The 13,486-nt window shown below is 47.1% G+C and overlaps 1 protein-coding gene across 1 annotated transcript in view; it reads left to right on the top strand.

Annotated features, from left to right (window-relative positions):
- Window positions 1–13,486, top strand: part of LOC146335737 (uncharacterized) — a 352,825-nt gene that overhangs the window by 165,917 nt on the left and 173,422 nt on the right. Inside the window, exons 18-20 of the mRNA XM_084820776.1 lie at window positions 1,442–1,495; window positions 12,814–12,867; window positions 13,234–13,287. Of these exons, the coding sequence (XP_084676902.1) occupies window positions 1,442–1,495; window positions 12,814–12,867; window positions 13,234–13,287 (162 nt within the window). The remainder of the gene's footprint in view (window positions 1–1,441; window positions 1,496–12,813; window positions 12,868–13,233; window positions 13,288–13,486) is intronic.

Here is a 13,486-nt window from a genome sequence, read left to right as displayed (position 1 = left end):
CATCCCTGACAGGTGGATGTCCAGCTTCAGAGAATCATAGAACAGTAGGGCTGGAAGGGGTCTATAAGACCATTGAGTCCAACCCCCTGCTCAATGCAGGAATCCAAGTCAGCATCCCCGACAGGTAGCTGTCCAGCCTCGTCTTGAATGCCTCCACCGTGGGAGAGCACAGCACCTCCCTAGGTAATTGGTTCCATCGTCGTATTGCTCTAACAGTCAGGAAGTTTGTCCTGATGTCTCTCTCAGCCTAGCCTCCCTCATAGGGTTGTTTTTGCGGGTGTGGGAAAAAGAAGGAGCTTTGAGCGTAAACACAATTAAATGAATTATAAAACAGGGTACAATCCCCTCCACGTAGAGGGATGCTTGGGGAATTCTGCCTTTACAAATCCCAAATCTGTGGCCTGGATTCACCTCTCCTGGAATGATGTATGGATCAGAATTTAGTGTATCCACTCGCGTTCGCACTGCAAAATGTTCTGAAGATGTCCTCAGCAGCTGAAATACTTCTAAACATACATAATTTGAGGGAGAAAATATGTTTAGAAATGGGCGGCGGGGGCGGGGGGGGCAACATTTTTAGAAGTGCCTATTTAAATGCGTTTTTTTCTGCAGTTTAAAAATAAATCACAGATAAATGTGGAAACGGGACAGAATGGACTCTGAGCAGACCCATGGGAAAATGTCAGAGAACTGGAAATGGATGGATTCTCCCATTCTTACTTCCATGTCATGATTGCACCCTGTTTTAGAAAGTCTGGATAGGGTTAATATTTTGATGAAAAAATAGCTGTGGGGCTGGTGGTGTTCTAAAATCCACCCCCCAGCCAGCAGCTCTCTTCTCAATGAGGTAATCAACTGGCAGATTTCAGACTATAGGTCAGGTCTCACATGATCAAATGGAAAAGGTTCCTCCTGTGCAAGCACCGAGTCATTGCTGACTCCTAGAGGGACGCCGCTTGCGCTGGCGTTTTCATGGCAGACTGTAGCGGGGTGGTTTGCCATTGCCTTCCCCAGTCGTGACCACCTTTCCCCCAGCAAGCTGGGTACTCATTTTACCAACCTCGGAAGGATGGAAGGCTGAGTCAACCTGAGCCGGCTACCCGAGACCCAGCTTCCGCTGGGATCGAACTCAGGTCGTGGGGAGAGTTTCGGTTCCAATACTGCCGCCTACTACTCTGTGCCACACGAGGCTGTACGTGATTGAATACGTACTCATAAAAATTAAAATTACGACGTTTCCCCTGCATATAGAAAATTAGCAGCTCCCTAGCCTCACCTTCTTTCTCAGATGCTAGTTGTCTAGGTGCAGGGATTCATTTTATTTTGTGTGTGGGGGAGCATCCCATCTGGTGAGCCCTCAGCTGCAGTCAGAAGTGATACAGCCACAGCACGGGTTAAACGGTTGTCTCATATCTCTTTTTGTTTGCGTCGTTTTCTGCAGGGAAAGATCGGTGATAAAGGCCCCACTGGAATTCCAGGATCACCTGGACCTGAGGTACATTCTGGGTTCAATGTTGCTTCTTCCTTTGAGACCTGTGCTATTTTTGTTGTTGTTGTTGTTGTTTTTAAATCCCCCTCCTGTCCTAAGAAATTCTTTCTTCCATTAGATTTGGAGTAACGGTTGGGAAAAATGTTTCATTTCTAAACCTCCATCCTATTCTGTGAAGCCTCTCTCTCTCTCTCTCTCTCTCTCTCTCTCTCTGTCTTAAAAAGTGTTTTGGGGTGCAATCCTATGCATGCTTAGACAGAAAAAAGTCCTATAATACCCACCTTTTCCCAGCCAGCTCTGTCTAAACATGCATAGGATGGCACCGTTAATTTAGCAAACATCTGAAATGATTCACCACTTAGACGTAGGGCTGCTACCTAGGGATGTATGAAAGTCACTTACCTGGTCTTGCAGCTTGCTTCGCAGTGGGGGGGAGGCGCTTCGCTTCTCCCCCTGAAGTTCAGGCGAGGAGGGGGAGCCGTCCCGCCTCGCCCGGCCGAAATTCAGGCCGGGGAGAAGCGCCCCGTCTCCCCGGCCGCGAACTACGAAAGTAAAAAAAAAAAGACCCCGTGATAGACTACGTAACGATTTACGCAGCCTAAAGATTTGCAAAGTCAGCCATGATAGGCTACGTTAATCGTTACGTAGCCTATCACGGGTGACTTTGAAAAAAAAAAAAAGCGCGTACGCAAATGGCAGCCCCCATAGGGAGCCGCCATTCGCGTTCCTTATTTGGTCCCTGTAGTCTACGTAAAGATTTACGTAGACTACGGCAAAAATAAGGGCAACGCTATTTGTGTTGCCCTTATTTTCGCCGTAGTCTACGTAAAGATTTACGTAGACTACAGCGACCAAATAAGGAACACGAATGGCGGCTCCCTATGGGGGCCGCCATTTGCGTACGCGCTTTCTTTCTTTTTTTTTTCAAAGTCACCCGTGATAGGCTACATAACGATTAACGTAGCCTATCATGGCTGACTTTGGAGATCTAGCCATGATAGGCTACGTTAATCATTACGTAGCCTATCATGGGGTTGTGTTTGTTTTTTACTTCAGCTGTAATGGTGGCAGCGGTGGCAGCCGGTCGAAAGACCGGCTGCCGCCCCCGCCCCCGCCAAAAGCCTGGCAAACCGCCGCCAGGACCCGCTGCCGGGAGGGACATTCGGCTACGGTAAGTCCCATCCCGGGGGGGTGGCGGAGAATTTCACCGCCGATTTCGGGGGGCCGAATGCGTTGGCGCTCGGCCCCCCGAAGGTTCGGGGAGAAATTCTCCGCCATCCCTACCCTTGTTTTACTTCTGACAAGAGACTTCAAGAGGTGTGCAATGCTCAGAAATTCAGCAGGTGCTGCTTTTCCTGTCAAACAGATATGGCAGCTGGACCTGCTGGATTTCTGTCTGTCACAAGCCTCTTAAAGGCCCAGAAGCTGCTTGGTTTGATGTCCCGTCTCTTGCTTGATTTGTGCTTGATTTGTAAAAATGGGAGGTAGTCGTGAGGTGGAAATCTAGAGCTTGAATACCCCTGTCCCCAAATTAGTGACACATAAGAGCTGTTGTTGTTTGGTAGCAAGGGGACATGCTCACTTTGCACATGCTCAGAGATACTCTCCTTCTCCAGTAAGGCTGCTAAGATCAGCTCCCGCTAGACCTCTCAGTCTAGTAGTTCCTCTTGAACTGTTTCCACTCACTGTTACACATCCCACATTGGATGTATTTACTACGTGTATGTGCTGTTGCTGAACTTGGAAAAAATTTCAAAGTGGTTTCCAAAGCAAATTAAAATCGATATTGACAATTAAAATACATTTTAAAAACATTAAAAAAAACCCAACCAGCATTAAACACATAAAAACAAACAACTATATAGGAAAAAGAAAACACACAAAGATCAGCATTACAAGCCACATCCTTAAGGGCGCAATCCTATGCATGTTTAGACAGAGAAAAGGCCTACAACTCCCAGCATGCCCCAGCCAGCAAAGCTTAGATGGAGAAAAGGCCTACAACTCCCAGCATGCCCCAGCCAGCAAAGCTTAGATGGAGAAAAGGCCTACAACTCCCAGCATGCCCCAGCCAGCAAAGCTTAGATGGAGAAAAGGCCTACAACTCCCAGCATGCCCCAGCCAGCAAAGCTTAGACGGAGAAAAGGCCTACAACTCCCAGCATGCCCCAACCAGCAAAGCTTAGATGGAGAAAAGGCCTACAACTCCCAGCATGCCCCAGCCAGCAAAGCTTAGATGTAGAAAAGGCCTACAACTCCCAGCATGCCCCAGCCAGCCAGGCCTGGTGAAACAGATATGTCTTTATTAGCCTTCAAAAGACAGATAGAGGGAGGGAGACACGTGAGCCTCCTCAGGGAAGGCATTCTACCACATTGGCACCCCTACCAAAAAGTCTTTGCTCCTATTAGAAGATAATCTAACATCCAGAAGGGACAGAACATGGAATAGAGTTTCATCTGTAGACTGCAACACTGGGGGCGGTGTATGCATGCGTGGGGGAAGAGGACAGTAATAGAAAATACACCCTTTACAAGATCCTTATTCAGTTATTATTAAAGAATGTTGTTTAACTATGGGATTTGCGACCACAAGATGTGGTGATGGCCACCCATTTGGGTGGCTTTAACAGGGGGTCAGACAAATTCCTGGAGGAGAAGGCTATCCAGGGCTACGAGTCCTGGTGTCTCCATGCGCCCTCCAGTATCAGAGGCAGTGAGCCTATGTACACCAGTTGCAGGGGAACATGGGTGGGAGGGTGCTGTTGCACTCCTGTCCTACTTGTGGGTTTCCCGTGGGCAGCTGGTTGGCCACTGTGTGATCAGAATGCCGGACTAGTTGGACCCTTGGCCCGATCCAGCAGGCCAAATGTTCTCATGAGGAGGGGGAGCGTGCTAGTTCTCCCTCCTCCGTTGTTGCTCTTGTTATGCTGAAAGCTTGGAGGGGGAATTTAGGAAGAGGAGAGCCTCCTTTATTTGTGCAGGCTCTCCACGCGATCTAGAACACTGGCTAATCCTTGTGCCCCTGGTTTTCCCTGCTATGGACAAGAGGAGAACGGCTTTAATAACACACTTTGGGGCACAATCCTATGCATGTTTAGACAGAAAGAAGTCCTACAACTCCAGCATTCCTCAGCCAGCCATGCATAGGATCCACCCTTAACGATGACTGAATAGGGCTTATGTTATGTAGGAATTCACTACAGAGAGTATCTGGAATTAATCATTTCTTACAAGTCGCTGGGGGAAGCTGGATTCTTTCTAATGAAATGTTCTGACACAAGTCCTGCCAGGTATTATTTGTAAATATGTACTCTAGTGCTCTTTAGTTTTGCCAAATGTTGTCTGTGGACCTCCGAACGTAGAACTGAAGATTGCCCCGCGACAGCCAGCTGTGCATGACCCAAGGTTCTCGGTGACACTGAGTTGTGTGATGTCACAGCAGCCAAGCCAATAGGCAACTGGAGGGCTGGACACTTGGCCAGAGTAAACTGGAATCTTGTGGCACAGTGAAAGACAAATAGATTTATTCTGACATCGGCTTCTTGCACCAGAGGCTGATTTGTACGATAACGTGAGCTACAGTCTGTTGAAGCAGTCACAGAGTGATTTAACTGCCCCTCTGGAAGTTGTAAGAGCAGGTCTGTTGGAAGGCCCACATGAACTGAAATGGCTGATAAAGGTTGACTGGTGGTGATATTTTTTTAAAAAAATATTACATTTATATCCCATCTTTTTTCTCCTCTTGTGAGGAACTGAAGGTGGTGTATGTGGTCCTCCTCCGCTCCATTTTCATCCTCACAACAACCCTGTGAGGTAGGTTGGGCTGAGACTGTCCCAAACTCACCCAGTGAGCTTCATGGCAGAGTGGGGACTAGAACTTGGATCTCCAGACTCCCAGTCCAAGACTGTAACCATTACACCATGCTGGCTTTTAGGGACTCATTTAGCAAGAATGACAGGCAAGATGGCAGACGCACGAAGGAGGAAAGTGGGGCATGTGAGAAGGCCGGATGGCCATATTGGTGGGTCCTCAGCTAATTCTTAATTTGGTTGTACCAAGAACAGTGTTGGGCAGATACTAGAGATCCATTGGGTAGCAAGCAGGAAAGAAATGGCTATTTAAGTAATAGGGATGTTGGAGAAATCTGTTTGGAGGGTAGAGTTGGATGGGTTTTCCTTAGCTTGGCCCCCTGGACTTTGTTACAGTTCCTGCTGTGGCGCCTGACTCGATCTGCACCAGTTCACAGATTTTCCAGTATTTTTTCACATTTTTGGAAGGTTCTGCAATTTGCACACATTTCTGAGCAATTTGCACACATTTCTGAGCAATTTGCACAAATGATGGCCGATTTTTGTGCAAATTATGGCCCAATTGGTGCAGATTGTGCAAATTATAGCCGAATTTGCATAATTTGTGCAAATTTGGCTGTAATTTGTGCAAATTCAGCAGTAATTTTCACAAACATGGCTGTAATTTGTGCAAATTGCTCAGCAGTGTGTGCAAATTGCAGAACTCCCCCCACCAGTGCAAAAACGTTTCCAGAGTTGGGAAATAGCCTGCGGCTCAGCTTGCAGATGCAAAGCGAATTGTGTTGTTGTTTTTGTTGTTACATTTCTATACCGTCCCATAGCCGAAGCTCTCTGGGCAGTTTGCAGAGATTAAAAACATTAAAAATAAAATAACGTAAAATTTAAAACCATGAAAAATTACAACTGACAGTATACACAGAGACAACATATCTCTACAAACAACTTCAACCAAGTTATAGATTTAGATGTTTTCCAGCTAAAATAAAAGTAATACAGTGCAATAAAAAACCCAATCATTTGCTTATTCTGTGCACAAATTACAGTTTAACTCACATTTTGTCACACAGCTACAGCCATATTACTACTATTATTTGGAGAATATATGAAGTTGTTGTATATTGTTGTGTTCTTTGACAGGCTGTGACTCTTTTAAGGCAGGAGTGTGGAAACTGCGACCTTCCTAATGTCACTGGGCTTCAACTCCCATCATGCCCAACCACTGGCCATGTTTGCCGGGACTGATGGGAAACAAAGTCCAACAACCTCTAGAGGCCACAAACTGCCCACCCCACTCTAGGGTCAGCAGATGACCTTTCTATCCCCTGGTATCTCATCCTTTACCTCATCCTCCAGAGGACCTGTCTATCCCCTGCTATCTCATCCTTTTTGTAACTGGAGATACCAGAGAGTGTACAGAACTCTGTCGAGCTGAAAAAGAATCAGATTTTCCAGCGATGGACATCCCTATTAATTAATGGGACATAGTCGTGGTGGTTATATTGTGATCCTGGCAGTGAGAGCTTTAAGCTAAAATAGGTGGGTTTGGCCCCACAGCTATTGCCTTTGGTCCCATCCACTACTGGAATGCAGCCCCTGACAGATTCTCTAAATTTCATTAGTCCCTCGAGCAAATTCAACACCCCTGGTATAAATGATATGCACAGATATAGTTTGTGCTGTAGTCAAAATAAGGCTTTGTGGTGAGGTTCTGGGATAAGTTGCGGTGAATTGTAGTTTTTGCACCAGTTCCCATGAGATGTTTACTGCTTACGTAGTTGTAACATTGTTGTTTGTCGTGCAGTGAGACAGGGTCTTTGCTGTGGCAAGTATACACTGTGAAAATGGTGGTGTATAAAATGGGCCATGCAGCCCAATGCTATGTATATTTATTTTAAAGTAAACCCCACTGGGTTCAGCAAGATTCAGTCCCAAATAAGCATGCATAAGGGTTGAGTTGTATTGCTTAGTAATCCCCCATACACCCCCTTCCCTGCAACACTAGAACATAGGTTCTCCCAATTCATTCATTCATTCATTCATTCATTCATCAACACATTTCCATACCACCCAATAGCCACAGCTCTCTGGGTGGTTTACAAAGATTAAAAATGGCTGGCTAGGGATGCTGAGAGTTGTAGTCCAACACATCTGGGGAGCAACAGTTTGGGGAAGACCAACATAAGACCTCGTCTGCTAGATCAGACCAACGGCTCATCACATCCAATACTTAAAAATACAGTATTATGCATAATATAAAAACAGTTTAGTTACAAACCTATAAAGCCTTACATAGCTTGGGACCACAATACCTGACGGAGTGCCTCTCCTGATATGAACCTACCCGTATACTACGCTCAACATCTAAGGCCCTGTTTTGGCTGCCTACTCTGAAGGAAGCTTGGAAGATGGCAACAAGGGAGAGGACCTTCTTGGTGGTGGCCCCCAAATTATGGAATGATCTCCCCGACAAGGCCCGCTTGGAGCCAACATTGTTATCTTTTCGGCGCCGGGTTAAGACCTTTCTCTTCTCCCAGGCACTTGGCAGCATATGATTAGTTTTTAATCGATCCTGGAATGTCTTATGGTTATGGTTGTTTGTTTTGAGATTGCTTGTTTGAAGTTGTTTTAGATATATGTTCGTTTGCGTATATTGTCTGTTCATGTGTGTTTTATGTAAATGGCTTTTAACCTCTGTATACTGTATTTTTAAAGTTTTTAATCTTTTTAAACTGCCCAGAGAGCTTTGGCTATTGGGCAGTATAGAAATTAATTAATAATAACAACAAGAACAACATATAAACAGAGCAGACACATATACGCACACATATATCCAAACCATATCCCATGACCTGATTAAAAACCTGCCATATGCTGCCAAATGCCTGGCAGTAGAAGGAAGTTTTAACGTGCACCGAGAAGTTGGCACCCGGCGGGCCTCACTGGGGAGTTCATTCCATAATGCGGGGTGGGGGTCACTGAAAAGGCCCTCTCGCTTGTTGCCACGCTCTGAGTCACCCTCAGAGGAGGCACCTGGAGGAGGACCTTAGACGGTAAGCGTAGCGTATGGCCAGGTTCATGCCATCAATAAAACCGAGAGGCAATAGATTCTGGGGGGACGAAAGGAAGTACCTTTTCACTTAGCGTGTAATTGACTTCTGCAATTCACTGTCGCAAGATGTGGTCTTGGCCACCGGCTTAGATAGCTTTATCATTTGGGAAAGATTGAACTCGTAAGAACTATTAGCTATGATGTAGTGGCCAGATTTGGGGAGGGGGCTGCTGCCTTCACACCCTCCTGGTGGGCTTCCCTTTGGCCTCCATGGGAAACAGGGTGTCGGATGTGATGAGCTGTTGGTCTGATCTAGCAGACGAGGTCTTATGTTGACCTTCCCCAGCCTGTTGCTCCCCAGCTCCCCAACTCTCAGCATCCCTAGCCAGCCATGGCTGGCTGGGGGGTGCTGGGAGCTGTAGTGCAACACATCTGGAAGGGAGCAGTTTGGGGAAGGCTCTGTCATGTTCTTTAAAAAGATGTCTGTATAATTGGAGAATGGTTTGAAATATTGGCTGACACCATCTCTCCCCCCCCCCCCCATCAGTGGTATTTTGCTGGGCCTGGAACAGCTCTCTGTTGAGTTGTATCGCTCAGTAATCTCTCTTCTTTGTTAATATTGGACTGGACTGTGGCTTTCTTTGTTTCCTTAGCTGAATGGATTGTGGGCGGAAAAGGATTGGTGTTCAGCGTCAAGTGCTCTGGCTAATGAGCATGTCGTCACCTTTCCTTTCTCAACGCCAAGTCCGCTTCCCTTTTGTCAGACTCACAAGGTCTTGATTTATCTCTTCCAGAACATACGCCGAGCTGCTGACTCAAAGTCTGTGAAGGGCTGAGCGGGAGGTGGTGGTGGTGGTGGTGGTGGTGGTGGTGGTGGGTGGGTGGGGGCTTCTTAGCTATGTAGTGACGAGGGAAGATTGGCTGACTTAAGCAAACCTTCAGCTTCGAGGAAGGGGAAAGGGAGTTCTGGTGACGAAGAGGAGACTTAAGATGCCCATTTCCCAGAATGCCTCTGTGCAGCCACCTTTGGATCGCCCCTTTAGTCCAGGGGTGTTCAACCTCTTTCAGCCAGAGAGATGAATTTAATTCTGTAGAAGCTTTCAGGGGCTGCATTCCAGAAGCGGGCAGGCCGAAGCAAAAGCAGCGGGGGCTGAGAATACAAAAATACCAGCTTATTTTAGTTTAAAGTTTTTACTGCCAGTAAGTAACTAAGCCTCAGGAGAGGCATTTCAACCTTTTAGAATGGGGGAAAAGGGGGGAAACCACCAAATGATCGGAAGGTGGGAGAAAGGGGGTATAGCCATCTGGGGAACCCTGGAGGGGCGGACTGGGACCCCGGGCTAGCACCTGGGCCTGAGGTTGAACACCCCTCCCCATATTACATGCAGGTGAAATAATATCATATTCTTCCTCACCGGCTTACCCTTGCTTATGCTCTTTCCGTTCTTCTGTTGTTTCCCTGTGTCTGTTTTAGATTGTAAGCTCCTTGGGGCAGGCTGTTTTTGTTTTGTTTTTTTGTAAAGCACCGTATATATATAAATAATAAATGAATAATAGGATCATCCTGGTTAATACTTATAATAATAGTTGTTCTTCTTCCCTCCCCCACCGAGATTCAGCACAATACAGTAAGTAAGGGTGCAGTCCTATTGTGGTGCTGGTCAGCTTCTGAACTTGGAGTCCGGTGGACACCCTCTGAAGAGTAGGAGTAGTGCAGAGGTGATCTTCACCTCCACGCTTCTCCTGCTCTGCATTTTCGCTAGATGGGCTTTTTTGCCCATCTAGCTGGGGCTCTGAGGAATGGGAGGGAAGGAGGCTGGGGAAGCCAGAGGATTCTTCGTAACCTGGCCTCCCTGGTCTTCTCCCCTCCATGCCCACCAGCACGCCCCCTTTTCCTTTTCTCTGAGGTCACTGTTGCCTTAATCGCTAATTCAAGACCAAGCCACCCAAAATACCAAGACCAAGCCACTCCTTACAACGTAGGTATCTCACAACAAAATATTGTGTGTGTGTGTGTGTGTGGGGATCCATCTCTCCCCCCCCACACACACTACTGTGACGACTGCAGCTAAAGTCAGAGGGAACAGGGAAGCCAGGGGTGTGACAGATAACGTCACTTTCTTTGTAATCAAAAACTCCCAGAGCTTCAGCGCTGTGGCTCCATTGCACCATTTTATATTTTATAAATACTGATACCGCCCCGGCCCCAGCTTCCTTGTTCTCTCAGCCTGCAGAAGACGAGGATTGGGGCTGAAAGGAAGAGGAAAAGTATGAGTGCATTGAGGCTAAGCTGTGAGGACACAGTGTGAAGCTGTAGATATATTTTTTTTTACTGCTTACATGAGGAGGAAGTTGAGGAGGAAGCCTGAACTTGTCATCTCCATGCTTTTTCATGCCCAAGTGAATCTCTAAGAGCCTTAACTCTTTCCTTAAGTGAAGGCTTTAAAAATAATAACCCGAGAATAGGATATCAAGGCCAAGTCTACCGTTTGACAATTGGATGCAGTCACCTATGGGGGCATGGAGTAAGGGACAGTGCTTGTGAGACAGTGTCCCTTTTGACTCTTCCAGAGCATCCTTCGTGCTTAGGGTTGCCAGGTCAGGAACATCCCAGGTCCTGAGATTTCAGGGTCCAAACCTGAGACCGAGGGATGGCCCCTGGTGATGTCACACGGGGTGGGCCCTGGTGATGTCATTAAGCATGATATATTAGACTTCCACCACAGTTGCTCAGAGCATGTAATTCAAACAGAAGTCCCATTGAGTTCAATGGGTTTACCCCCATCTAAGTGTGCATAGGATTGCAGTCTTTATCTTACTTCTCATCCCCGGTATGTGTAAAGTAATAATGCAGAACCATCTGCCGCCAACAGTGCCAACCACATGTCTGGATATTTCCTCCCCATTGCTTATTTATTGTTTATTTATTATTGAATTTATATTCCATCTTTCTGCCAAAAATTGGTGCTCAATAGGGCTGATAATAAAATACAGATTAAAAACAAAATATCAATTAAAGCAGAACATTATAAACAAATACATGAAAAGCAATGAAAATACAGCAATGAAAAAATAAACAGCAGCCAATTAAAAAACCCTTCAACAACAGACCAGCTTATGTGCCAAAGGACTGAATAAAAACATCTTTGAGTGCCGGACAACATTCCTATTTCTCTGCTTCTATCAACATGGGTCCTAACTAAACATCACATAAAAGTGTATGATGAAAATCCCTTTTTTTATTATGTCATCTAGTTTTTACAAGCTTGCAAAGGGGAACGGTATCTATCAAAAGATTATTGCCTCATATTATTCTGCATTTTAAAGGAGCTAGCAAAGAATGGCATTTAAGCGGCAATCATACACACACTTACCCGGGAGTAAGTCCCATTGACTCATTGGGGCTGACTTCTAAATAGATCTGTAAAGCACAGCTTAGAAGTCAGACAAAAAAAAAATTCTAGCACATCCTGTCCGTCCACCACTGCATTCTGCGCAATAGCTCCACAGGGTAGGGAGTTTTTAAAACTATTGTTATTATTTGAGGGGGTGTTGTGCTGCTGGTGCAAAAAGGGCTGTATCATGCACTCCATACCACCATCCTCCTTTCAAAAGTGATCTCGCCTACCGATCTGAGCAATTCATCCCCCTTCTCGCTTCCTAGCCCACTTTTATCTCACCTTCTCCTCCTCCTCCACTGAGTGGGCTCTCCCCGGTGGCCTGCAGCCACTGCCCCTAAAACTCTGCTGGCTCTGGAAACCACCTTCTTGGCTTGGGCAGGGAAACCATGCTCAGAGCACGTGTGCAGCCACAGCTGCCACTGCCCAGCGTGTCATGGGATGAGCTCAACTGATTTGAGCAGCAACTGGGCAGGCTAGAGCAAGCTCCCCGAGCAAGTCAGGGAGTGGCTGGGCAGCGGGCAGGTACGGCAGGCGGGCAGCTCCAAGGGGGCAGAAGAAAAGCAAGGCCATGGCCGGCGTGCTTGCTCCCTCCCTCACTGGAGCGAGGTGCTGTTTGGGGCCTGACGTGGTTCTGGCTCAGTTTGGGCATGAAGCTCAGTTTGGGGCCTGAAGTGGTCCTGGCTCAGTTTGGGGTCTGAAGTGGTCCTGGCTCAGTTTGGGCATGAAGCTCCGTTTGGGGCCTGAAGTGGTCCTGGCTCACTTTGGGCATGAAGTTCAGTTTGGAGCCTGAAATGGTCCTGGCCCAGTTTGGGCCTGAGGCCCAGTTTGGGGCCTGAAGTAGTCCTGGCTCAGTTTGGGCCTGAAGCCCAGTTTGGGGCCTGAAGTGGTCCTGGCTCAGTTTGGGCCTGAGGCTCAACTGTGGCACTGTTAAAGATCAAAGCTGCCTTCACATGTTTTGGTGCCCGAGATTTCTCCTAGCAGGCTGGCTCTCCAAAAGCCTGGCCTATGAAACGTCGGTTTGTTGTCCTCGTCCCTTAACGTCTTTTCTGTTTCAATGCTCTGTAGGGTTTTCCAGGCGACATTGGCCCACCAGGACAAAACGGCCCTGAAGGCATTAAGGTGAGTGGTGCTGAAAAACCAGATTTTGTGTTTAGTTGGCCACAGCCAATGAAAACAAAAGAATGAAAGAAAGGAGGATGGGGAGAGGGGGAGAGAGAGAGAAACCCTGGAGATCCCTCTCGAAATTTCTGGCCCAAACTCTGGTTTTTAGGACTTGTTTGTATTGAGATGCCTCCAAGAGCTGGCGTAGATGTTCTTTTCCTCTTTTGGGCCGCCCCTCCCCCGGTTCTGCAACAAAATTGACATTGGATAAAGTCCCATGGAAGCTTGTGCTGGCAAGCGAATTCCACTCTGTGTTTCAATGGGCCCTCGATAGCTCATGTGCTTCTCTCTCTGCTGAACCTTTCTCCTTCTCGGCTGTTGCAGGGAAAACCGGGAGCGCGGGGATTACCTGGCCCCACGGGACATGCTGGCCAAGAGGTAAGAAATGAGCATGAGATGCTGCAGGGCCGTTTCTTCTATGGCCCAACTTCAAACAAACCCTGCTGTTTCAGAGAATCACAGAGTTGGAAGGGGTCTTGGAGGTCATCTAGTCCAACCTCTATTGCTGGAGCTGCCCCAACAGCTGCCCCAACAGCTTCCCAGCCTCAGTTTAAACACCTCCAGTGAGGGCATGCCC

Source organism: Heloderma suspectum, chromosome 14 (genome assembly GCF_057233095.1).
Source record: "Heloderma suspectum isolate Gila_16-S chromosome 14, 16-S_ref, whole genome shotgun sequence".
NCBI classification, from domain to species: Eukaryota; Metazoa; Chordata; class Lepidosauria; order Squamata; family Helodermatidae; genus Heloderma; species Heloderma suspectum.
The sequence above is the reverse complement of the archived record's forward strand: the minus strand, read 5'-3'. Positions and strand labels throughout refer to the sequence as shown.